We start from the raw sequence: 27,939 nt of genomic DNA on the forward strand, positions 1-27,939 counted from the left end.
TTCCCTACTCCGGTCTCTGCCAACGGTGACTGCCAAGTCCGTCTTCCTTTCCTGCTGCTCAGACTCTGTTTCTCCCACTCTTCCCTGGCGTCTCTTCACCGTCCAGCCTCCCCACAGCTCTGCACGGCCCGCGCCCCACCCCGACTCCTTCCTCTGGCCCTGCCGGCTCCTCTGGCATCTTGAGGCAGCAGATTCAGGCGCTGGGAACTTCAGGCCAACACCTCCGTCACCCTCCCACGCAGAGCGCCCCACTCTGCACGTCGATGCAGCGCCTGTTCCGCTGCAAGGCCAGCCAGCACATCCGCTCCCTTTCCGAAGCTGCTTGCTCTAATAACTGTGCGCTGCGCGCTGCTTTTCCCTGGAGTATACAAAAGACTATTGCTTGTACTGCGCCGCTTTCTGTCCCCACTACCTCCAGCGTCGTATATTGTTTGTTCTGGAAGAACATGATTTCATTACTGTCAGATGATTTCTTTTCCTTGTAAAGCAGTTTATTGGTGTTACCTGGGGGTACTGCATAAATAATACAAATCTCACAATGCCAAACCAGTTGGTCCAAAATCACCTTGAGTTTTATCTCAGGAATACCTAAAACCCTATCTGCCAGAAAAGGGAGAAGATTAATATACAGAAAGGAAGCTGTGATGTGCCTATTGTCCTCAACAAATAATGCATGCCAAAAAACCACAAAGTATCCAAGTGAAAAAGAAGCCCAGTGGGCATTGTTGGTAGCTCAGCGTAATTCCTCTAAGAGATGGAAACACTCCTCAAGGACATATCTACTGTCATCATATAAAGCGAACGTTTGTATTACTACCTTTGGACTTTTACTCATGCAAGTTTCACTTAGCAGAGATAGTAATGTACTTTGTTTTTGGTGAAAATACTCACTACAGAGCCTAGGGACTCTTATTATTTCAAATAAGATCTATATTTATAAATACATGGACAGGTACAAAAAAATAATAAACTAGTACACATATCTCTAAGAACACGATTGAAATAATTGTTGCTTAGTCCTAAATTTTCTTCCTAACAAGAAAAAAAACTTGAATACCTACCATTTATTCAAATGCACACACAGGGTATTTTCACAAAATGTAGAAGTTGAATATCAAAGAAAGATGTGTTCCCTTTTGCAATTTATTTCCTTTAAATGGTAAAGAAAAAACCTTGATATTCAACATCCTAGTTCCTTTTTCAACAAGAATCAGAAAGCTGTCAAAGGCAAACTGTTTTCCATCACACAAATGACTTGATCACAGATAATAAAACTGCACAAAACTCCAAGTCTAAATAACCATGTAAATGGGTTCTATGTTTTTTTGAGACAGATGGTGGATCACAACAGTGATGGGTTATGAATTCCAAAAAAATTGTCTTCCAGAATATAACCAAAAATGACTGGAGAAGATGTAAAATATAAAGTGGAACAACAACAACAACAAAAAAAGCACATCAATTTTCAAGAGATCAAGAAGACAGAAACAGAGACTATATAGATTATATTAGAGTCACTCTGGGAAAAAACCCATTTTGAGTTGAAACATTACGCCTATGTTAACTGAATAAAATTGAAATGCATTTAAACAGGATGAGTAATTCCATGACATATTCAAGACTGTAGAAAACTGCAACCTACTCTGTCTATCAATCACGTTATCACTTGCTGCTGGCCCCAAAGTATGCCCAACAGTCCTTGTCATTGCTGTGAACTCAATCTTTGGTAGCTCTTAGCTGCATAATATGAGAGTGAATTAGGAACTATTACGGACAAGAATTAAGGCCTGATTAATGAGATCTTGCATTTCAGTAGGACTCAAAAGAATGCAGATTAATGATGAAACGACCCTATCTAGGAAAGCATCAAAGTCATTGTCAGAAGGCCAATAACAAATGAATTCCAGGAAGGCATGAGCAAATGTGATAAAGCAGAAAAAAAAAAATCAATAGTGCCAATTTCAACATGGATTCCCTTGATATGTATACTTAGGCCACTGAGCTACATTTTTTCCTATGTATTGTATACACACAATCACCTGTTCCTGCATATGTCTCCAGTCTCATCTCCCACTACTCGTTTTCTCTTTCTATACACGTCAGCTCGGTTAACCCTTCTTCAAGCCGTGGCATGTTATTTTCTGCCTCAGAGGCTTCACAAACACTGTTCCCTCTGCCTAGGCTCCCTTCCGCATTAAACAGGGCAACTCCTATGGAGGCTTTACGTCTCCTTCAAATGTCATTTATCTTACTACAGCTTCACGGAAATTTGCAGGTTTCTTTCAATACATTCATCTCAGTTTTAGTTAGTCTGTAGTTAGTTTTAGTGGCTGTCCTGGGTAATTGACCAACTCAGAGAAGGATCTTACCTTTTGTGGGGCGCAGTCTGTATTGCTAGTGCCTGGTACCGTATCTGGCCCACAGGAGTGGCCCAATGAATGCCAGTTAACTGACAGGACAAACGAAGGAGTCTCCTGGTGAGTGGGGTGTCATTTGAATGCTGCACAAAATCCAGCTGCTGCATATGCAGACCAATGCTTTGGGGTCCGAGGAAGTCCTCCTTTTGGTGTGGAATTGCTTGGCTTTTCCTTACCTCCTGGACCCAGATGCAAACTTCAAGACTTTGTGTGTATGTGTGTGTGTCTGTGTTATTTTGGTGACCAGAAGTAAGAGATGCCTGGAACTTAGGAGTAGATGAGGACTAGAAGATGCCTCTGGCCTGGGCTACCTGAAGAGGAAAGTGCCGGGTCCTATCTATGGTGGTGTTACACCCACATCTTTGCTTTGGATAGTCACAGTGTACATAGGGCATGTCGATGGGAAGTCTTGCACGAAAGTCTTCAACTCATTCAACCATGAAAACCTATTTTTCAGAAAACACGTGTCCCTCAGGATAGTCTTACTAAGGCTGCTATATCAAACAGCCTCTAACCCTTAGTGGCTTAAAAATAACTTGATTTCTTTCTTTCACACTACACATTTACTGTTCATTGACTGGAGATCCTGCACTGCATGGCTTCACTCTGGGATCCAAGGTGTCAGAGAAGCCACCTTGTAAGCATTCTGGTTGTTCCAGCAGAGAAAAGTGAGCTCTGGATGTTTCCACAGTGAAATGATCTAGGCTGAGAATCACATTTGGAATTTGGGCTCATAACTCGTGGACCAGAACTGGTCACGTGACCCCATGCAGTCTCAAGGGTCTGAGGAGGTACTGCCCTCACACATGGCTGGAGAACAGATAGTCAAAAATGTGCACCGAATACCACTGACAACTACACCCCTAACCTGACTGAACACTCAGTCACTGAGGTACAGCTGGAGACGACGGCTGCTCATGGTTTTGAAAATAAGAACCGAACGTAATCACTACTGAAGAATGTTTAGCATCTATGCTAAAGTTACATGACCATACTTAGGAATAAGAAATAGGAAGGCTTATTTTTTTTCATACTTATCTGGGGGAAAGAGGAATGTCTCTCACACACCACACACAAAAAACAATTCTTTTGGAAGACTTTATGAAAACAATTTCTTTTCACTTAGTCTCTAGTGGAATTCCTACAACATATAACAAAATCATTTCCCAGCCAATTCTTCACTGCTTCTCTCAAATACAAATGCGTTATAATAGAAAGCATGGAAAATTCCACCACACAGCCTATATTTAAGCTACCAGAGGGAGGTATACCATAAATGTCCACTCACAATGTCTTCTTCACAGATGTGCAGAGTTAAGAAATCCCGTAATTCCAATAAAGCTGGCATACAATTCATCTAGACAAAAAATTAAGTGTATTTTGTACTTACTATCATAGCCTCTGAAAATTAATTTCTGATAAAGTCTACCAAATCAAATTATCTAATGTCTTAGTATCTTGGCTGATACCTGATCACAGCTGTATTAGTTAACGACACAGCAGTGATTAACAAGAAGGCAGCCATGGCGCTGAGGTGAGTTCTGAGATGTTCCCACCCGCACGCCAAGCACAGTGAAGGCACTTATCAGTAGCCATGCAAAACTCCTGAATTCACTCTTTCTATAAATCACAGGGCGTGTTAAATTCTTGTCATTTACTCAGCCATCCCCAAGTTCCTTCCCAGTTCTTCGCTATATACTTTCTATATGGAATCATAGTTAAATGGCTTAATGCACGTAAAATGCTTTTGAGCAATGCTTGGCACATAGCAGCTACTAAGTGTCAGTTGTTTTCACTATTATTATTATTTTATGTCTTAAAAGTGATGCTTTGCATGTCTCCTGCCCTTCAGGGATGCGAAAATTTGGTTTGCTTTAAGCAAGTTCAATCCAGTGCTTCCAGTGAGGAGAAGGTCTAATATGCAACGTATCTTCTCTATGGATTTTTCTCTTGTTGAGGACAGAACAGGCAAATCACCTTAGAAGTGATCAAAGTGATTAAAAATGTATTTAAAAGATATGTACCTCTAGATAAAGTGATTATATGAAATGGTAAACGTTGAGAACAAATTTTAAAAATTTTGATAACTGCACCACCAAGATGCACTGATTAAAAAATCCCCTTCCCATATTGTATTACCTTCAGACTATAACAAACCACTTACAGTACTGTTAAAGTATTTAACTATATATTTTTATAATAATGAATCTGATACGCTCTAGTCTCCTTTGGTTTGTTACACATCATGCATGCATCATTCATTCCATTCACTTAAAGCATCATCTTCATGTCCAGGTATATCTGTTGGTGACTGGTCAAGAGAAGTTGAATCTTTGTATCTCATTGAACTCAGTTCAGACTGTATCTCAGTTGTCGAGGCCTTTGCCCCCCAGAAATCTTTGACTGCCGTCCTGGAAGAAAAAAATTTTTAAATATTTTTTGAAATGAAAACTGAAACTTTAGTTTTCTAACAACAAGCGCCTCCTTGTTGTTCAGTTGCTAAGTCGTGTCTGACTCCACAACCCCGTGGACTGTAGCCTGCCAGGCTCCTCTGTCCATGGGATAACCCTGGTAAGAAGACCGGAATGGCATGTCATCTCCTTCTCTGAGGGAACTTCCCCACCCAGGCATTGAACCCAGGTCCCCTGCGTTGGCGGATGGCTTCTTACTGCTAAGCCACCAGGGGGCCCACAGAAGTGCCTCCTGGGTCAGGGCTCGTTTTCATTTTGCAGTGCATCACCTGTATTGTGGGAGCAGACGAGCCCTCTGAGGCCCAGGGGGGGACACTCATGTAGGTGTTAGGTGTTACGATGAACCACTTGTTTATAACAACCACGGTTTAAAGTTGTGATTATTTTCAACTAGTATGCAGGTCAGGAAGCAACACTTAGAACTGGTCATGGAACAACACACTGGTTCCAAATAGGAAAAGGAGTACGTCAAGGCTGTATATTGTCACCCTGCTTATTTAACTTATATGCAGAGTACATCACGAGAAACGCTGGGCTGGAGGAAGCACAAGCTGGAATCAAGATTGCTGGGAGAAATATCAATAACCTCAGATATGCAGATGATACCACCCTTATGGCAGAAAGTGAAGAGTAACTAAAGGGCCTCTTGATGAAAGTGAAAGAGGAGAGTGAAAAAGTTGGCTTAAAGCTCAACATTCAGAAAACTAAGATGATGGCATCTGGTCCCATCACTTCATGGGAAATAGATGGGGAAACAGTGGCTGATTTTATTTTTCTGGGCTCTAAAATCACTGCAGATGGTGATGGCAGCAATGAAATTAAAACATGCTTACTCCTTGGAAAGAAAGTTATGACCAACCTAGACAGCATATTAAAACGCAGAAACATTACTTTGCCAACAAAGGTCCATCTAGTCAAGGCTATGGTTTTTCCAGTGGTCATGTATGGATGTTGAGAGTTGGACTATAAAGAAAGCTGAGCGCCGAAGAATTGATGCTTTTGAACTGTGGTGTTGGAGAAGACTCCCGAGAGTCCCTTGGACTGCAAGGAGATCCAACCAGTCCATCCTAAAGGAGATCAGTCCTGGGTGTTCATTGGAAGGACTGATGCTGAAGCTGAAACTCCAATACTTTGGCCACCTGATGTGAAGAGCTGACTCATTTGAAAAGACCCTGATGCTGGGAGGGACTGGGGGCAGGAGGAGAAGGGGACGGCAGAGGATGAGATGGTTGGATGGCATCACCGACTCCAGGGACATGGGTCTGGGTGGACTCCGGGAGTTGGTGATGGACAGGGAGGCAACAGCATGCTGCGATTCATGGGGTCGCAAAGAGTCGGATACGACTGAGCGACTGAACTGATTTTCAACTAGACAACACAAATGTTAATCCAATAAACTTTTTGCTTTAACAACTACTATATAAAATTTTTGCTTTAACAACTACTATAGAAAACTGCATTTAAAAGTTCTCTCATGGCTGGGAATCAAGTCATGAGATCAGGTAGCTTGAACCAGGATTGTCTCAGGAGGGATGAAGAGAGTTGGACAGTCTTGAAACCTGCATGAGAAGCATAATGGACAGGGCCTTAGACTCATTGGACAGGGAGGGGCAGACAAGCCGATTTTTTATCAAGGGTGATGGTTTAGTTGCAGTTCTTCACCTACCAGTTTATAATTATGAAGATCAGTACAAAGATCACAAATATGCAGATAATAACTCCTATTGTCAGCACAAAAACTAGGACTGCATCGGTGTCTGGTTGGCTTGCTCTTTTCATCTGTAATTCTAGAGAAAAAAACACATAGTGATGATTATTACTACTGGAAAAAAAAAAGGAAATGAATATCTAAATGGGAACTTTGGGGAAAAAAACTCTAGAAATATACAGGAAGAATTAGTGGAAAGTGTTAATGAACTTTCTCTGCACGTTAGAAATGTTCTTTACAAACATGCAGAAAGGTTCAAAGAATCTGACAATAAACATCCTGCATTTCCACCACCTAGACACCACCACCACCATTTTAGCTATCCTTCTATTCATGCTTCTATCAATCCACTGATCCACCTCATTTTCTGGACGCATTTCAAGATAATTTGCTAATGTCTGTGCACTTCTTAAGAATTCAAGAGCGTATCATTAACTAGAGTTCAATATTTGTTTATATTTTTTCTTTGAAGTTAAACGTATGGACCCTGAATTGAACAACCATCTTAAATATGTTATTTATTTAGTTATGGCAAATGCAAACACACATATGTAATTCAAATCCCTAAAAACACACAATATTACTCCACTCCAGAAAGTTTCCTTAGCCCCTCCCAGCTAATCCCTGCCCAAACCTTCAGGCACAGCCACTGTCCTGATTTTCTTTTTCACACAGATTGGTTCTGCCTATCTGAATTGATCTAGAATTTCACAGGAATGGAAACACTTGTTATACTTTCTTTTGTGTCAGGCTTTTAACTCAGTATAATGTTTTAGAGATTCAGGCATAATTGTTCCATGTATCAATAGTTTCTTCTTTTTTATTACTGGGTAGTATGCCTCAAATATTCAGTCTCCTGATGGACACCCACACTGTTCCAGTTTGGGGTTATTATAAATAAACTGCTATGAACATTCTTATACAAGTCATTCTGTGAACACACACTTCCACTTCTCTTGGATAAATACCTATCAGTGGAACTGCTGGGTCATAGGGCAGAGGTATGCTTGGTTTTCGAAGAAATTACAGGATCTTTTCCCAAACTGATCATACTTGGTACACATGGTTTATTAAATTGTTTTCCTGCATTTTATCTCTTCATTTTTCTAGCAATTCCTTTTAAAGAGCTGGAGTTTTAAGTGTTTCAGTGTAAGTTGCAGGCGTACAGTATTATGATTTGGTATCTGTATACAGTGACTCCCACCACAAGTCCAGTTACCATCCACCCCCATAAAGCGGCCTCTCCCCCATCATCCATTTCGCCTACCCTAAACCCCCTTCCCCTCTGGCAACCAACAACCTGGTTCTCTGTATCCATGAGTGTGTTTCTGTCTTAATTTTTTTTAATTCAACATATGAGTGAAATAATCTTTGTATCTGTCTTTCTCCATCTGACTTGACTTCACTTAGCAATAACACCTTTAAGGTCCATCCATGTTGTTGCACATGTCAGGATTTCATTCATTTTCTGGCTAAGCAGTATTCTGTTTTGTGTATGTGTGTGTATACACACACACACACACATATGTGTGTACATATATATATAAAACATCTTCTTTATCCATTTGTCCATCAATGGACAGTTAGGTGGCTTCTATATCTTGGCTATCATAAATAATGCTTCAGAGAACACAGAGGTGCATATGTCTTTTTGAATTAGTGTTATATTCTTTGGATAAATATACAGAAGCAGAAAAGCTGTGTCCTATGGTAGTATTATTCTTAATTTTTTGAAGACTCTCCTTACTGCTTTTCATAGTGGCTGCACCAACAGTGTACAAGGGTTCCCTTTTCTCCACATCCTCTCCAACATTTATTATTTTTTGTCTTTTTGATAACAACCATTCTAATAGGTATAAGGTAGTATCTGTGGTTTGATTTGCATTTCCCCAACTAGTGATGTTGAGCATATTTTTATGCATCTGCTGACCATCTGTATGTCTTCTTTGGAAAAAATGTCTATTCAGATCCTCTGCCTGATTTTTATCAGGCTTTTTTTTAAGTTGATCACTGTGGGTTCCTCATACATCCTGGCCTATCAACCCCTCATCAGCGATGCCATGTACAAATGTCTCCTCCATTCTGTAAGCTGTCTTTCTGTTCTGAAGACGGTTTCCTTCGCTGTGCAGAAGCATTTTAGTTTGAAGTAGTCCCATTGTTTCTTTTTGCTTGTTTCCCCTGTCTCTGCAGTTAAATCTACAAAAACATGGCTAAGACCTATATCAATAAGGTTACTGCCTATGTTTTTTTCCTAGGACTTTTATGATTTTAGGTCTTACATTCACCTCTTTAATCCATTTTGAGTTTATTTCTGTGTACGGTGTAAGATAGTGACCTTCTTTCATTCTTTTGCATGTGGCTGTCAAATTTTCCCAATACCATTTTTGGAATATGAAGTTTTAAATTTTATTAAGTCTAATTTATCAATATTTCCTTTTATGGTGACTGGTTTTTGTCATATTTAAAGGGGAAGCCTTGCCTACTCCTGAATCATACAGATATTCTTTTATGTTTTCTTTTTTAAGCTTGATGATTTTAGCTTTTATTAATACATTTAGGACTGTAATACATCTCTAATTTTTGTATATGTCTCAATATCCAAACACCACTGTTAAATCAGCATTCTCTCCCATATCTGTCTGCTCTTCTTTATTAAGGAGACAAAACAAGCCTACCATATGTATTATAACACTGCTACATTGTAAGCTGATAAAAATGCAATTTATAGCAAATATTACTTACTTTTGAATTATATACCTTTCTTATGGCTCTTCCTGGTCCCTAAATCATAGACTCATAAAAGATTCATGTGCAGGAAGGTCCAGAAAGATCATTTGATACAACTTTTATACAGACAAGTAAACCAACATCCAGGGAGATTTAATGACTTGTGAAAGCTATGTTTTATGTATTTTAATATTTTAATTTTGATAAGTACCACTCTAATAGGGGCTTCCCAGGTGGTACTAGTGGTAAAGAATCTGCCTGCCTATGTAGGAGATGCAAGATTCGCAAGTTTGATCCCTGGGTCAAAAATACCCCCTGGAAAAGGAAATGGCAACCCACTCCGGTATTCTTGCCTGGAAAATCCCATGGACAGAGAAGCCGAGTGGGCTACAGACCATGGAGTCATGAAGAGCTGGACGTGACTGACCGCACACACACAACACAGACCTGGTCTCCTAGTCAGGCAGTCTCAACTGCTTATTCATCTTCATTTTCTTTCTATTCTTTAAACACTGTAAAGAATAATTTTCCATTTTTCTTAGTAGTTCAAGAGCTATAAACTCAATTTAATAATCTCACTAAAAAAAAAAATAAATAAATAATCTCACTAAATACTTCCAAGTATGACAAACAATTTAAAAAAGTTAAAGTTAGTCACTCAGTCGTATCCGACTCTTTGTGACCCCATGGACTGTAGCCCACCAGGCTCCTCTGTCCATAGAGTTCTCCAGGCAAGAACACTGGAGTGGGTTGCCATTCTCTTCTCTGGGGGGGTCTTCCCGACGCAGGGATCGAACCCAGGTCTCCTGTGTTGCAGGCAGACTATTTACCAACTGAGCCACCAGGGAAGCCAATTTATATCATATTTATATTCTAACATTGTTAAATTTAAAAAGTTTTTAACTTTTGATAATTTTACTTATAGAAGCAGTGGAATTTTTAAGCTCAAACAAAAAAAATGAAAACTTTTAGGATTAAAACTTGAGGGGAAGAAATGCAAAATTTCTTTCCATTTATCCACTACCCTGAAATACTAGTCAAGAGGGGTGGAAAATGAGAGGTATCAAGATTCTGCTTCATTTTAATGGTACTCTTCTTGCAAGTGTCCCTTAGAGTACTTTAATGTCTAATAAAAAATAGTTTCCATTTCTGTTTAAAATTTTTTAATGAAAAACAGACAGAAATGTTGATGCTCTTACATTTTAGAAAAACTAAGCTTATGTCTGTATTAGTTTTTGAGGGCCACCATAACAAAGTACCACTAACTAGGGGACTTAAAAACAACAGAAATATCTGCTACCTCAGAGTCTTGGAGGGTAAGCGTTTGAACACCAGGCGCTGGTGAGGCCATGCTCTCGCCAGCAGCTCTGGGAAGGATCCCTCCCTTACTCTCCAGGCTCTGGGAGCCCCAGATGCCCCTCAGTTTGTGACAGCGTAAGTCCAGTCTCTGTGTCCGTCTTCACATGGCGTCTTCTCCCCACGTGTCTCTGAGTCTCCATGCATTCTCCTCTCTCACCTTCTGTGTCCAGATTTCCCTCTTCTCAGGAGGACACCAGTCAAACTGGATTAAAAGCCCACTCTTCTCTAGTATGTAAGATCGTGTCTTAACTGAATTAATTACATCTGCAACAACCCTGTTTCCAGACACCATCACACTCTTAAGTTCCAGGAGTTTGGACTTGAAAATACCTTTTTAGGGGGACATGATTCAATCAAAATAATGCCTAACTATAAAAGATAATTATTGTGGAAGTGAAAAATCTGTCATATGAGGGAATGGATGGGGCTTTTTCATTCATTAAACCGTATCTACTCTGAAAATATTTCAATCATGTGTTTGTTTCAAGCCAGTACCATACTGTGAGGACATTTAGAGCCAAAACATTTGCTTGATGTCTCAAACAGCCAAAAGGGTCTGTCACAGCAGTATACCCAATTGTCTTTTTTAAAAGCAACTGATAGATACCTCAAACAGCCAAAAGGGTCTGTCACAGCAGTATACCCAATTGTCTTTTTTAAAAGCAACTGATAGATACCAACACTTTCTGAAAACATTTTGTCATCTAACCAGTGCATGTGCTGAGACTGCAGAGCCACCCCACCAGGTCTGGACAGCCACACGACAGAAAAGTCAGCTTGTCTCACTCGCTGGTCTTGGGGACTGTGCCCCAGTCCTTGGCTTACACCTGCTGCCTTTGACTCACAGGAAGAGCTAACCACTACTAAGCAGTCCTAACGAGGACCAAGCTGGGGACATGAGCTGAGAAAGGCTCTCGAAACCTTTAACAGCCTGAACTGTGACTCACGGAGATCTTTTTTAGTTGATGATGTTCAGTTCTTTTTTGCCTTTTATTGACATTGTTCTTTTAATAACACCTAGTATATCCCAATATAGGACTATGGTTGTTAGCTTTCACTGTAAACATTTTTTTTTTAAGGACACTGAGCAATAAATACATCAAAGAAAGTTTACAGTTTATTTTTTTAAATCACCTTAAAAACACCTCAGCTTGTTTCCAGTTAAATAAAGGGCGTCACACTGCATGGTATCTCTAGACTGCAGCTTAAGTTCTTTACTTGGGACTCAAGAAATAGCCTCAAGAAATCCACAAAATCTTGTAAAATTACAGGTAACTTTTGCCATATTTGTATATGTGGGTATTTTTCTGGGGCAAGTCTCCTGAGCCTTGACTGCAGCCTCAAAAGAACTTGTGACCAAATCTCCCACACCCCCAACAACAGAGATGACAACAATAAAAATGGTTAAGAGCAACTCAACAAAAGGAAATAATTATTTGGATATAGAAGACATCATAGTTTAAATTGAAAAGACATGCACATGGACCCTTTTTGCAAAGAAAGCACAGTTTCTAACATGTAAAATTATGTTCAGGTTAAGATTTGCCTTTTGTGACAATTATTGAGGATTGCACTACTGTTTTATAAAAAATTTCTTCAAATGAATAATTTTTTAAAAGATACATTTTCACATAATATTTCTTAATTTATTCTGTGTGCTGTGCTAAGTCGATTCAGTCGTGTCCGACTGCGATCCTATGGACTGCAGCCCACCAGGCTCCTCTGTCCATGGGATTCTCCAGGCAAGAGTACGGGAGTGGGTTATCATGCCCACATTTTTGTTACACATCCATGAGAATTCTATGTATTCATTCTCACCTCTGCGAAAGAAGTAAAAGTAAGAATGTAATTCAAATTAAAGGACTGCCCTTTGGGAATTCTTCAGGAATACACCAGTTTCCCAAAGTGAGGTACATCTGACTCTACTTTGTGAAAATAAAAATAATGAAGGGCAGTGACATGGTAGTCATTCACTCGTGTCCAACTCTTTGCAATCCCATGGACTGTAGCCAGCCAGGCTCCTCTGTCCAAGGAATTCTCCAGGCAAGGATACTGGAGTGGGTAGCCATTTCCTTCTCCAGGGGATCTTCCCGACCCAGGGATCAAAGCCGGGTCTCCTGCATTGCAGGCAGTCCTTATCATCTGAGCCACCAGGGAAACTCACACTACCTTGTAGAAAAGTCTTAATGGTATAAAACTAGTGCTCCCAAAATGTGATCTCTGGACCAACAGCAACTAGGAACTTGTCAGAAATGGAAATTCTTGTGCCAGCCTCACTCAAGATCTACAGATGAAGAAACTATGGGCTCTGGGCTAGTGATCTGTGTCTCCACAAGACCACCACATTATTCTGATGCTCTCTGAAGTCTGAGATATAAGCAAGTCAAAATGTTGCTGGGTACTTACCAGTCGTCGTATAGATTGTGAATCTAATAGATGCTACTATTTCATTATTATCCAACGTTTCACACTCAAAAGCCTTGGGGTGAGTATCCCTCTGAACTTCCAGGATTGCTGAATCATTTGCAAGTATAATGGCTTGCTATTTTAAGAGAAAAAAATGATATCAATATTCTTCATGAAAACCTAAGATCAGAAAATAATTTATTTCTTATAACAAAATAAGAGCCACTTTCCTCAGTCTAGGACAGTAATTCATTATGCACATGTATTTTAAAGTCAGACAGAACAGGTACCAACTTCCTGACTGTGTAAATCAGAACAAGTTACTCTCTGCATCTCAGCTACAGCTGGTCCTCTGTATCTTTGGGCTCCACATCAGCAGATTCAACAAAACACAGATTAAAAATACTCAGAAAAAAAATAATTTCCAGAAAGTTCCAAAAAGCAAAACTTGAATTGGTTGCACTAAGATCATGGCATCTGGTCCCATCACTTCATGGGAAATAGATGGGGAGACAGTGGAAACAGTGTCAGACTTTATTTTTTGGGGCTCCAAAATCACTGCAGATGGTGACTGCAGCCATGAAATTAAAAGACGCTTACTCCTTGGAAGGAAAGTTATGACCAACCTAGAGAGCATATTAAAAAGCAGAGACATTACTTTGCCAACAAAGGTCCGTCTGGTCAAGGCTATGGTTTTTCCAGTGGTCATGTATGGATGTGAGAGTTGGACTGTGAAGAAAGCTGACACCGAAAAATTGATGCTTTTGAACTGTGGTGTTGGAAAAGACTCTTGAGAGTGCCTTGGACTGCAAGAAGATCCAAACAGTCCATACTAAAGGAGATCAGTCCTGGGTGTTCATTGGGAGGACTGATGCTGAAGCTGAAACTTTGGCCACCTCATGCAAAGAGTTGACTCATTGGAAAAGACCCTGATGCTGGGAGGGATTGGGGGCAGGAGGAGAAAGGGACAACAGAGGATGAGATGGCTGGATGGCATCACCGACTCGATGGGCATGAGTCTGAGTAAACTCCGGGAGTTTGACAGGGAGGCCTGGCGTGCTGCGATTCATGGGGTCACAAAGAGTCAGACACGGCTGAGCGACTGAACTGAAGTGAACTGAACTCTTTACTTGGCATTTATATTGCATTTACAAATACTTATATAGCATTTAGATTTAAAGTATATGGAAGGAAGTATCTGTTATATGCAAATACTACACCATGTTATATAAGAAAATTGAGCATCTCTGATTCTGGTGTCTGAAGGGGTCCTGGAATCAATTCCCTGAGGATACTGAGCAACAATTGTACTTATCTGCAAAATGGGTATAATGATGGGAATTACCTCATAGATTGTTATATGAGTAAAAGAAACTCTAGCAGTTGGTGTATATCTGGTATTTAATAAGCCCTCAACTAATGTTAGCTACTGTCATCATTATACAAGTATTATACATACAAATGAAAACCTTGCTTCCAAAATAGAACACTTTATATAAAATAGATGCTTCTAAGTTCTGATAATAGCTGGCCCTAAGACATATATAAAGTTTTAGACCTACTAAGAAATGAAAATAAATTTAAATCCCAATAATAATAAAGTTGCATGATGTTTACTTCATTTTTGCAAACTGCTTTTGAAGAGAAAGTGCTCTGCGAGTCATCAAGCACTGGGAAACAAATCTTATCACACACTGGAAAGCACCAAATTACATACATTCATTACTCACCTGGTCTGGCCTTAGAAGTCTCCAAATATATTTGAAACGGTTTTCAGGAGATGTATGAACACATGCAAGCCTTACACGTTCAAGGCTTTCTGAAATTGGTCTACCCCCTGAAAAAAAATTACATACATATAAACCAATGGGCCTTGTGAACTGCTTTATACACAATACTACTTTTAAAGGTCACCTCCAACTTTAAAAGAAATTACATGCTGAAAGTTAGTAGACACATTACTGGAAGTCTCCCTGTAGAGGAGCAGAGAGTCCTCATGGATACAACGATAAAGTCACCGAAGAGGCAAGTAAACATCACACCTGTCTGTTCCTTTGGCAAAATAAACTACAGAGAAGAGACAGTAAGGGCAAACTACTTAGTGATTTACTAAACTTTGAGATATACTTACTAGTGGCTGCCAATTTTCTGGTTAGGGACAACCCCTCCCCTGTCCACCTCTTTCTGGCTTAGAGATAATGAAACCTCAGACTAGTGAAATTTGATATCAAAAGGCTCTCAAAGTTCCCAATGTAGAGTTTACCAATCTACTGATAGACTGTAACAACCAAAAGGTTAAAAGCATTTCTTTGAAGGAGAGCTGCAACCAAAACCGGAGTGCAAAGGTTCCAGTGTACTAGAGAGGATGTATGTTAAATTTAGACAGGACTGAAAAAGTGTAAAGAAAAGTAGAAAGACCTATAACTGTCTGGAGAAGTGGGATTTTAAGTTTTCTTATAATTTCCTTTTAGTATATCATTTTGATCATCTCCCTCCACTCAAAGCAAACTGAGGTTAAGGATCTCTCCCCAGGGTAAACACTGCCCCCTCTGTCTCCCTCCAGTATAAAGTCCAACTCACAGCCACAATCTACTGGTCCACGACATTCTTCCACTCGTACGATACACTTGGATTCACCACCAGGGCATCCGTTTGTCAATATAACTTCTCTAATACCGATACCTTTGATAAAAGAAATTGGCAAATGTTAAAAAAAAAAAAGAATTCCAGGGTTATTTTATTTTTCCACGTAGGTCATTCTGAAACTTTTCTCCTAACTTCAGAAATTAAATTCCTAAATTCAGGGTAAAAACATTTAAGTGATGGCTCAGCAGGTAAAGAATCAACCTGCAATGCAGGAGACCTGGTTCGATCCCTGAGTCAGAAAGATCCCCTGGAGAAGGGAGTGGTATCCACTCTGGTATTCTTGCCTGGAGAGGAGCCCGGGGGCTACAGCCGATGAGGTCAAAAAGAGTAGGATACAATGAAGTGGCTGAGCGCAAGCACAGGCATTTTGAATTATTTCATAAAACAGCATTTTCCAAAATGAGTCACATGAAACACTAGCTCCTCTGGTTGATAACACAAGAAAAAAGATTCCATGATTATTTACATTTGGAAACTATACATTAAATTAAAATGAAATTAATCTCCTCAGAATTTTAGAGGACCTTTTAATATGCTAGTAAATGAATGTGCTATTATGTGTAAACTTTCATTGATCAAAGATGCAAAAGTTTTACATTCTAACATTTTTGAGATCAGAATGCATTTTAGAATTGACGGCATGTCAAGAATGACAGTATTTTTCCTTTTCAGAGATGTATAAAACGTGCTTATTACAACTAGTAAAGTCTACTACTGAAACAGTAGGAAAGCGGTAACACACAGGATCTTCCAAATTTATTTGACCAGGGAACTTTGGAATGGAGGGAGTTGGAGCTTGCAGAGGAAATTACAAAAATTACACTGTAACATAAATGATGCTTTTAACATCTAGACTGGTAAAAATCTCTGTATTAAATTTATCAAGATAGACTTAATGACCAAACCTCCATTTCCAAAGTGATAACTCTTGTTAGAATTGCCATACATTTCATAAGAAATCAAGTCTTTACTGACCCATCTCAGATCTCCACTGAGTTGGCCCTACCAACATGAGAAGTGAGAGAGATGATAAAAGCTGGTTTAAAAGCTGGTTCAGTGACATGCCGAACACGTCCTGTGATAAGACTGTGCTGTCACAGGCTAAGGAGTAGTCCATCTTGATATTCTTCCTACCAAGTTCCTTCTTTCAGTCCCTGTAAGATGTTAATCATACAACCCATTCTCAAGACAAGGGTAAGCTGAAGTCTAGAGATGGCTTCAGTTCAGCTCAGTCACTCAGTCATTTCCAACTCTTTGCGACCCCATGAACTGCAGCACACCAGGCTTCGCTGCCCATCACCAACTCCAGGAGCTTGCTCAAACTCATCTCCATTGAGTCGGTGATGCCTTCCAACCATCTCATCCTCTGTCATCCCCTTCTCCTCCTGCCTTCAATCTTTCCCAGCGTCAGTGTCTTTTCAAATGAGTCAGCGCTTCGCATCAGGTGGCCAAAGTATTGGAGCTTCAGCCTCAGCATCAGTCCTTCCAATGAATATTCAGGACTGATCTCCTTTAGGACTGACAGGTTTTATCTCCTTGCAGTTCAAGGGGCTCTCAAGAGTCTTCACCAGCACAGCTCAAAAGCATCAGTTCTTCAGCACTCAGCTTTCTTTATGGTCCAACTTTCACATCTATACAAAATTACTGGAAAAACCATAGCTTTGACTAGATGGACGTTTGTCAGCAAAGTCATGTCTCTGCTTTTTAATATACTATCTAGGTTGGTCATAGTTGGGGTTCCCTTGTGGCTCAGCTGGTAAAGAATCAGCCTGCAAGGCGGGAGACATGGGTTTGATCCACGGGTTGGAAAGATCCCCTCAAGAAGGGAAAGGTTACCCACTTCTGGCCTGGATAATTCCATCAACTGCACAGTCCATGCGACTGCAGAGTCAGACATGACTGAGCAACTTTCACTTTCACTCTCTAGGTTGGTCATAGCTTTTCTTCCAAGGAGCAAGTGTCTTTTAATTTCATGGCTGCAGTCATGTGTAGTAATTTTGGAGTCCAAGAAAATAAAGCCTGTCACTCTTTCCATTGTTTCCCCGTATATTTGCCATGAAGTGACGGGACCCTATGCCATGATCTTAGTTTTTCGAATGTTGAGTTTTAAGCCAGCTTTTTCATTCTCCTCTTTCACTAAGAAGCAAGTCTTTAGTTCCTTGCTTTCAGCCATAACCGTGGTGTCATCTGCATATCTGAAGTTACTGATACTTCTCCCTGCAATCCTGATTCCAGCTTATGCTTCATCCAGCCCAGCATTTTGCATGATAGATTCTGCATATAAGTTAAATAAGCAGGGTGACAATATACAGCCTTGACATACTGCTTTCCCAATTTGGAGCCATCCCTTTGTTTCATGTCTGGGTCTAACTGTTGCTTTTGACCTGCACACAGGTTTCTCAGGAGAAAGGTAAGGTGGTCTGGTATTCCAATCTCTTTTAAGAATTTTCCAACACAGTCAAAGGCTTTGGCATAGTTAATAAAGCAGAAGTAGATGTTTTTCTGGAATTCTCTTGCTTTTTCTATGATCCAACTGACGTTGGCAATTTGATCTCTGGTTCCTCTGCCTTTTCTAAATCCAGCTTGAACATCTGGAAGTTCTCGGTTCACGTACTGCTGAAGCCTAGCTTGGAGAATCTTGAGCATTTCTTTAATAGTGTGTGAGAGAAGTGCAATGGTGCAGTAGTTTGAACATTCTTTGGCATTGCGTTTCTTTGGAATTGGAATGAAAACTGACCTTTTCCAGTCCTGTGGCCACTTCTGAGTTTTCTAAATTTGCTGGCATATTGAGTACAGCACTTTCACAGCATCAGCTTTTAGGATTTGAAATAGCTCAGTTGGAATTCCATCACCTCCACTAGCTTTGTTTATAGTGATGCTTCCTAAGGTCCATTTGACTTTGCAATCCAGGATGTCTGGCTCTAGGTGAGTGATCACACCATTGTGGTTATCTGTGGCATGAAGATCTTTTTTGTATAGTTCTTCTGTGTATTCTTTCTACCTCTTCTTAATATCTTCTGCTTCTGTTAGGTCCACATCGTTTCTGTCCTTGATTGTGCCCATCTTTGCATGAAATGTTCCCCTGGTATCTTTAATTCTCTTGAAGAGATATCTAGTCTTTCCTGTTCTGTTATTTTCCTCTATTTCTTTGCACTGATCACTGAGGAAGGTTTTCTTATCTCTTCTTTCTGTTCTTTGGAACTCTGCATTCAGATGGGTGTATCTTTCCTTTTTTCCTTTGCCTTTCGCTTCTCTTCTTTTCTCAGCTATTTTTAAGGCCTCCTCAAACAACCATTTTGCCTTTTTGAGTTTTTTTTCTTGGGGATGGCTTTGATCACAGTCTCCTGGACAATGTCATGAACCTCCATCCACAGGCACTTTATCAGATCTAATCCCCTGAATCTATCTGTCACTTCTAATATATAATTGTAAGGGATTTCATTTAGGTCATACCTGAATGGTGTAGTGGTTTTCCCTACGTTCTTCAATTTAAGCCTGAATTTTGCAATAAGAGTTCATGATCTGAGCCACAGTTAGCTCCCAGTCTTGTTTTGGCTGACTGTATAGAGCCTGGCTTATAATACAAGAGATGGCTTATAATCTCCTGGTTTATGATATAAGAGACGGCTCATGCGAGCATGTTTCCATTTTCAGAGAGCATGCCCAACACCTGAGACACTGACGTGCAAACCACGAGGCGGCAGTGCCTGCAGGAGGCTGAGGCCCTGCACTCCTCACAGGCTCTCAGGCTGTGCTGGCAGAGCGGCCTGTGGGCCAGACTGAGAGGCAAGCAAGAGAGTGCTCCACACAAAATAAGGAGAGGCAAGGTGGGACGGGGAAAGGTCTTCTTTGATTAAATGAGATTCTTAAGAATGGCGGTAGAATGGCTCCACTTAAATTTATGAATAGTACTTCTCTAGGGGGATAGTCTTATTCTTATATCTTGAAATATTTTCCAAGCAGGTATTTTATGTATTTACTTATTTAGCCAAATTTCATTACAATGATGTGTGTAGATGTGACACATAAGTCAATACTTAAAAATATGCTTGTGTGTTTCAAGAAAAGGAAACTTTTTGAATGCTAAAATATTGTTTTGAGAGTTCAACAGAATTTTCACTAAAGCATTTTTTCTTTAAATAATTTTTACAGATTGAAAATATTTTTAATAGTTAAAATATTATAGATGTGAAATATTGCCTTTTATGGTTTATTTTTAGAACTTACCACCATCTGACATATTACATGTTTTACATTATGTATCTCTTTGACCCTGCTAGAAAATATATTCCTTAAAGGCAGAGAGTTCCCACTGCTTTGTTTACTGCTGTATTCCAACTCCTATAATAATACCTGGCACACAGTAGGCAAAAACTTAAAAAGCAGAAAACAAAAACTAATTTGTTGAATGTGTGTTAGTCACTCAGTTGTGTCCGACTCTTTGCAATCCCAGGGACTGCAGCCCGCCAGGCTCCTCTGTCCATGGGATTCTCCAGGCAAGAATACTTGAGTGGGTTGCCATGCCCTCCTCCAAGGGATCTTCCTAACCCAGAGATCCAACCTGGGTCTCCCACAGTGCTGACGGATCCTTTATCATCTGAGCCACTAGGGAAGCCCAAATTTATTGAGTAAAGATATACAATTTCTGAAGCACATCTTTAAAGAGTAGGACAATACCAATTATTAGAATTGTCATAAAAATCATTCTCTGTGAGGATTTCACAAGCAGAATAAAAATATAAATTGCAAATGAATAAATACAAAATTATTACATCGATTCCTCTCATCTCTGACTCTGACTGACCAAGAAATTAAGGTAAAAACAGGTTTAAAACTATCTCAAGAGATAGGAAGTAGAATAATTGCTGCAAGGGATTGGGGTAAGTGGGAAATTAGTGTTTAACTGGTACAGAGGTTTCAGTTTGGGATGACGAAAAAGTTGGGAGTGGATTGCAATAATGATCGCATGACAATATGAATGTGCTTAATCTCATTAAAATGCACATTTAAAAAATGGTTAAAAGCGTAAATTTTGTTAAGTCTATTTTAGCATCATTTTGAAAACTTTATCTCAAATAAAAACAATTTAGCTCTAATTTTTGACCAAAAAATAAAAAACATACATATTGTTTTGATCTGTATCTGCATGGACTATGATTTCTTCCCCTCTGGTTTTTTTTCTTCCCTTCTGTCACTATCTTTTTCCAAGGCAGACTCTATTTAGAATAAACTTAATTACACTGTGAATTATCTACCATCTTCTTAGCATATTAGTCTATCAGTTCAGTTCAGTTCAGTCGCTCAGTAGTGTCCAACTCTTTGCGACCCCATGAATTGCAGCACGCCAGGCCTCCCTGTCCATCACAAACTCCCGGAGTTTACTCAAACACATGTCCATCAAGTCGGTGATGCCATCCAGCCATCTCATCCTCTCGTCCCCTTCTCCTCCTGCCCCCAATCCCTCCCAGAATCAGGGTCTTTTCCAGTGAGTCAACTCTTCGCATGAGGTGGCCAAAATACTGGAGTTTCAGCTTCAGCATCAGTCCTTCCAATGAACACCCAGGACTGATCTCCTTTAGGATGGACTGGTTGGATCTCCTTGCAGTCCAAGGGACTCTCAAGAGTCTTTTCCAACACCACAGTTCAAAAGCATCAATTCTTCTGTGCTCAGCTTTCTTCATAGTCCAACTCTCACCTCCATACATGACCACTGGAAAAACCATAGCCTTGACTAGACAGACCTTTGTTAAGTAATGTCTCTATAGTGGTTCTCAAAAGATGGTCTTTGAAAAAGCAGCATCAGCTTCATTTGTGAACTTACTTTAGAAATATAAATTCTTAAACCTCATTGAAGGCCTAAGTGAGTTAGAAATTTTGAAGTAGGATTCACAATCCATGTTTTAACAAGCCCTTCAGGCACTTATGGTGAACACGTTTAAGTCTGAGGTGGTGCAATGGTAAAGAATTCACCAGCCTATGCAGGAGAGGTAGGAGATGCAGGTTCGATCCCTGGTTTGGGAAGATCCCCTGGAGAAGGAAATGGCAACCCACTGCAGTATTCTTGCCTCAGAAGTCCCATGGACAGAGGAGCCTGGTGGGCTATAGTGCACTGGGTCACAAAAGAGTCCAACACAATTAAGCACTCACAGTCTTATTACAGCACATGTAGTCTTAATTCAATACTTATATAAGAGATTTTATGTCCAATTTCTATCCAAGGAAAGATCAAAATAAATCACAGTCTTTGAATATTATTTTCCCCACAAAGCCAATACCTCTTTTTTCTAAGACATGACATATAAAATGGAAAACTGTAGAATTTAGAATAGACTATTTAAAAAAGCAAATCTTTTGATAGATTTGCCAACACAGTATGTGGAAGACATCTGTGAGATGCATCAGAAGATCTTTAATCTTCCAAACCTCTGAGATAAAGTTTTACTCTTGTGAAAGCAGTTTATGTGCCGCCCCCCCACGAAATAATAATATGTATATATTACAGAGCTGGCTTAAAATAAGACTTAGAGGTTATGAACTGAAAATATCCTCCCTTAGAAAGCAGTCAGTTTGAGTTTTGTGTGTAAATCATAATTACAAACAGAAATCAGAGAGAGATGCATGATAGTACACTTTGTCCCCTCATCCCCCACTACAATATTATTTATCTGCTCTATGTTACTTACCACATGTAACGGTGCACATCCCAAATTCTACTTCTTTGACTATCGTGCTATTTGAAACTAAAAATAAATGCAAAAATACATTATTCAATCATAGGGAAACTTTTCTAAGTGAAAAACTCTTACTTGGAAGTGGAGGATATAAGCACTGATATGGGAAGCAGACATTTAAAAAATTATATTAAATCAGAAAAGCAATGCCATTACTAGTATATCTTATATTACTGTTTAAATTGAAAGAAAGCTAAATCTTTAAAGAATTAAATTAGGAAATAAGTTACAAAGATTTATATTTAAACCTGTACATAATTTTAAAAATAATGCCTTTCATCAGTTTAATATATGCTGAGTTAAAAGTTATACAGAAGGTCAGAAAAAAAAAAAAGCCTGCCAATTATAGGGCCCAATTTTTTCTATTCTCTACTTTCCAAAAAATTTTGAGTGTATTATTTCTATCCAAACAGAAGCCTTCATGTTAAGTATTCATTAAAATTATGTTATAAATTGGTTCTACTCATTCTCAGGATAAGATGGTAAGTTACTCCTAAGAATTTATTTCAACATTTCATTTAGCAGGGTGATCAAGGAATATATAAGTATTTGAGTAGTTAAAATTATTGGTTTGAAATCTCATATTTCTCTTTTTTAAATTGTTCTGCAATTTGACATGAATTCTACTAGCTGTATATAATCAATTCTTGCTACTAATCCTAATCAATTCAGATTAGGACTACAATCTCAAAAAAAAATTAAATGAGGTGCTAGAAGGTAATTTTTAAAAGGCATGATGTTGTGAGGCAACAACATTTATTACATGGGACAATGCATCAAAATTGGAGTCCGAATTGCTACTTCTACCACTAATTAGCTATTCTGAGTTTGAACAAATTCCTTAAGCTGAGTCAGGCCTAATTAACCCCTCTGTAAAACTTGGAAAGGAGAACCTATCTCCTTATATTATTGTAAGAATTAAATGTGATAATGTATATGCAAGCATTCTGTATATCATTTAGCCTTCTAAACATGCCTAAGATATACCCTCACTCACACTTCATTCATTCATTTTGTAATTACTAATTTCATGTAAGTCTAGGATTTTTTTTTCCTATTTAGATTATTATAATTTTTCATAAACACTTCTATACTTACAGGCACCAAATACAGTGCCTTGAATATACAGTAAACAAATTTATACTTGATGAATATACAAGTAAATTAATATTGACTTTGTGAAACTGGACTATCACGATGATCAATTCTGAATTGACATTTTTGCTCAAAATGCTTGGATAAGTTCTGCTGGTACATTAGGAAATACAAATTAAAAGCCAAATCTTAAAAACAGAAAACAAGAGTATGCAAATGAGTGCTAGACTACCCTTAAATATAACCTCTTTCCAAAAGAATAATTAATCAGCTCTACTATGCTACTTTAGGAAAGCTGCTAATACTTAAGTTCTCCTAACTTTAGAAAAAAATGAGATTCAGTCTAATCGTTTCTAAAGCTCCTTTTGCCTTTGTTTATTGAATGTCCAGTAGGGCATTCAATGACTTTCTTCTTTGGTGGAAATCCTATAGCAGTGGGTCTGGGAAATTTTATGTATCTTGACTTGTGTGGTATTTGTCAAAATTTCCCATCATATACCCGTGAATAAAAAGTATGGTCAGTTAAGCTTCACGTGTAACTGTTCAACGGTAAGATCCGCTAAAGCTAATTGACTGGTTGGTATCACGTGTTATCAGTGATCTGTCAGACAACTCTGTCCTGGTCAACATTTTTATGAATGATTTGGAAAATACTGATACCACACTGACTGAATCTGGGGATCATGCAAAACTAGGAAGGACAAAAAAAATTTTTGAAAATAAATCTGGATTTAAAACTGACAGGGTGGAATAACGGGCAAATCTAACAAAAGGAAATGTCAGAGGATTAAAAAGTTCTGCACATACAGCTGAAAAGTCAACTGTTCCCAAAATACTGTACAGGCTATCTTAATTTGATGGAACAGGTGAAAATGTGTGAAGAGTTCACCAGGAGTCAAGAGTGTGATAAAGCTTTCCTAAAAATCTACCGAGTCTTTGACCATGCAGACAAAAGCTGGGCATCCGCAATGATGCAGATAATGATCCTGATCTTTTTTGTTCCGGCCAGATCCTAAAACGTTCTCTTCAATTCTGGACAGCACTCTTTGAACTGTTGGTATATACCATCAAAAATCAATTTTAATTTTTGAGGCAACTTTCTCATAGTCTGTTTTTTGTTTTTCTATATTTTGAAACATTTTGTTATTTTATCATCCATAATGATAGATTTAATTATTGCTCATCAATTATTTCCAATTGTATTTAAAAAGAAAAGACTAAATAAAATGGAAGAATGGTGGGGCTATCTGGGAAAGATGACATAACTGAAATAAATCACAGCTATTACATCATCTTTTGTTTTCTTGCTATTTTGTCCAATGTATTGTATAATCTCTCAGGAAGATACAAAAGAAGTCTAAAGGCACCTTTCTCATAGTCTATTTTCAGCTTTCATTGGACAGAGTTGAGATTTTTAACTTTTTCTTGTTTGTCTATAATGGCAGAGAAGAAAAGTGACAGAGGAATACCTTTCACAGTTATTGGATGAATTAGAAGATAAACGCAGAGAAATAGCAACACTTTAGATGCTAACAGTGATGTTGACTCCATAAGCAAAATGAGAGATGGTACCTTAAATAAATATTCTAGATGAATTTTCCCTTCACTCGAGAACCAGTGAATGAGTATTGTATTTTGAAGGATATATGCTATTCTCATCTAGTTGGGCTTTCAACAGGAAGAACTTGATCCTAAAATATTTTGGGAAAATAAGCCAGACCATATTATTTTGTTAAAAAGGATATGGAGAGTATTCTTTTTAGATTTATAAGTGCCAATTAGAATGATTACTGCAATGAATTTTATTCATTTCTATGTAATCTATTTTCTTTGGTCACCTTTATATACACACCTGCCATCATGATTTGTTCATTTACAAGTCTTATTAAGTAAATGCTGGGAAAGAATACTCTCCATATCTTTGAAACTATGGAACAAACACGAAGGCAGTCTTCTTTTAAACAAAACATGTGTCTTCACAGATTTCAAAAGTACTGTGTTTTGACAATGCCAGTGCAGAAAGAAACCAAAGTAATGATAAACTAGAATCTGTTAGGGAAGTACTTGAAATCTGGAATCAGTATTTACAAAATGGATACATTCCAGATTCATGCATAACAGCTGATGAGCATTCAGCTGCATTCAGAGTACTTTCCCCAATTAGGGTATGTATTTCTTCAAAACCAAGAAATATAGAAAAAAAATTTGGAGCTTTCCAGGTTTAAATTATTATTACAAACAACTTATAATCTGAAATAGGTTTTTTTCACTATCCCTTTACTCTTACATTTGCAAGTTATTTGTAAATACCTTAAGCTTTATATATATACATAAATGATGATGACTGCTTTTACTGGTCTGCTGAGGGTTAAAAGGGACTTTGCCAAATTTTAATTAATGATTCTGGAAGTGTTTAGATCTCAGATATCTTGGATTAAGTTCTGGATTCTCATTCTCCCCAGAAAAAAAAAAAAAAAAAACAGCTGCACATAGAACTGTATATTAAATGATACAAGGGCTCCCTGAAGTTCAGAGGATGAAACAGAGAAACTGAGAGAATAACTTGCCTACATTTGAACTGGAATATAAGGCATTATAACTCCATCACCTGCCTACACTCTAGCATTTTACAACTATCCCTTAACCAGTTTAATATTGTTAATTCAATTACTTTCAAAACAAAAGCAACTATGCTTCAGAACGGTCTTTTCTACCCTAGTCCTCTTTTCACATTTCCAAAGTAGAAGACCTCTCTCCAAGCTCTCTCACACATAATGCTATCAAGGTAGCACAAACCTCAATTACACCATTAACCTCAGATAGTCAATTTCTTTATGTCACTGAGGGTCACTGTCATCGGGCTATAAAAGAATGACTGATAAATACATCACCTACTTGATATGTATAGGAGACAGGAGACTGCCAAGGATATTAAAAAGAACCTCAACTGGGTCATTTATAGAGGGAAGAGAATCATTCTCCTTTAGATGACTACAAACCTGCAACTGACCTTTTATCTACCAGCATGTGAGCTAACTAATCAATATCCCAGCTTGTCAAGTTTTATTGCTTAATGATCCAGGAGAATAAGGCAAATTTATGTACCAAATATGAGCTAGTCTTCTTTCCTTAAAATGTATATCACTTAACAAAGCCTCTAGTTTGATCCCTTGATAGGTGTCTTCTACTGCCACCCTTCCTTTGTGATTACAAGCTGAACTTAAAACACCATCACACTGCAGAGAGGCTGCACGAAACTAACAGGTTTTCTGGGCTATTCTGTCAGTATCTTGGTCTATCTAGATGTGTCACAGTGAGGGGAATTTGGAATTCCCTTGAGTTCCAATCCAAAGGGCAAAAATGAAAAGGAAGACTTCAGGCAATTTGCACTAAAAAAAAAAAAAAAAAGCTACAGAGGGAAAGTCCCTGGTGACTCAGATGGCAAAGACTCCGCCTATAATGCAGGAGACCTCAGTTCCATCCCTAGAGCAAGAAGATGCCCTGGAGAAGGAAATGACAACCTACTCCAGTATTCTTGCCTGGAGAATTCCATGGACAGAGGAGTCAGGTGGGCTACAGTCCATGGGATCGCAAAGAGTTGGACACGACTGAGCAACAAATACACACACACACAACGGGAAAGAAAAATCATAACTGCAAGTGGGTGGAAGGTAATTTTGTGACTCCTACCCTTAGAAAATTAAGCATCTATTCCCTTGTCCAGAGCAATATTTAGCAGTATTTCTGTAGCAATTTCTATACATATGCTTGTTTATCTTGCTGAGGTTGTGGAGAATTAGCGCATCCTTTTTTGCAGGGCCATTAAGTTTGCAATAATGTACACATTCGGGGTTGCTTTCCAGAAAGCTTTCGAGAGAGCTAACAGACGTTAACTTGGGTAATTCTCATCTTCCTCAAAAAGCAGGGAAGGCTTCGCCTTCAACAGGTGCCTCTGGGTCCCCGCCAAAGAGCCTCTCACCCTCACTATCATCCTCGGCCTCAGCCTCGGGCTCGCTCTCCGTGTCGCTGTCGTTCTCGGGCTCCTCGTCGCCCTCTGGCTCGCCCTCGCCTTCGCGGGCTAAGCTGGGATCCTGGATCGCGGTGACGTTGATCCCGCACGTTGACTGGAGGCCCGCCAGGAGCAGCCAGCCGACCGTCAGCAGCAGCCTAGCAGAGCAGCCCGCGCCCCCGGATCTCATGGTTCTAGGCCCGGACGGCTGCCCAAGGCGCAGTCGCAGCCGCCCGCTCCTGACGAGAGGTGCGTAAAAGAGAGGAGCCGCCAGACTCCGAACGCCTGCACCGTGCCCCGGCAACCATTGGGGCGTCACGGGTCGTCACCATCTCGCGCAGCCCATAGAACACGCGCAAGGCCTCCAGCA

At 39.2% G+C, this 27,939-nt stretch overlaps 1 protein-coding gene across 1 annotated transcript; it reads right to left on the reverse strand.

Annotated features, from left to right (window-relative positions):
* Positions 1–4,588: 4,588 nt before the first annotated feature.
* On the reverse strand, positions 4,589–27,928 carry SPACA1 (sperm acrosome associated 1). Its single transcript, XM_043890241.1, has 7 exons — positions 27,540–27,928; positions 22,418–22,474; positions 15,669–15,770; positions 14,819–14,925; positions 13,089–13,224; positions 6,555–6,675; positions 4,589–4,828 (listed from the first exon to the last, which is right to left on the reverse strand). The coding sequence occupies exons 1-7, from the start codon at positions 27,757–27,759 to the stop codon at positions 4,672–4,674; spliced, it is 900 nt and encodes a 299-aa protein (XP_043746176.1). The 5' UTR covers positions 27,760–27,928; the 3' UTR covers positions 4,589–4,671.
* Positions 27,929–27,939: the final 11 nt, after the last annotated feature.

Source organism: Cervus elaphus, chromosome 28, assembly GCF_910594005.1.
Source record: "Cervus elaphus chromosome 28, mCerEla1.1, whole genome shotgun sequence".
NCBI lineage: Eukaryota > Metazoa > Chordata > Mammalia > Artiodactyla > Cervidae > Cervus > Cervus elaphus.

Coding starts and splice junctions, on each gene's coding strand:
- SPACA1 (XM_043890241.1), bottom strand. CDS start 27,759: ATGAGATCCGGGGGCGCGGGCTGCTCTGCTAGGCTGCTGCTGACGGTC. Junction 13,225..14,818: donor GACTTCTAAGGCCAGACCAG/GTGAGTAATGAA, acceptor CTCTTAAAATAG/CAAGCCATTATACTTGCAAA. Junction 4,829..6,554: donor ATCTTCATAATTATAAACTG/GTAGGTGAAGAA, acceptor TTTTTCTTCCAG/GACGGCAGTCAAAGATTTCT.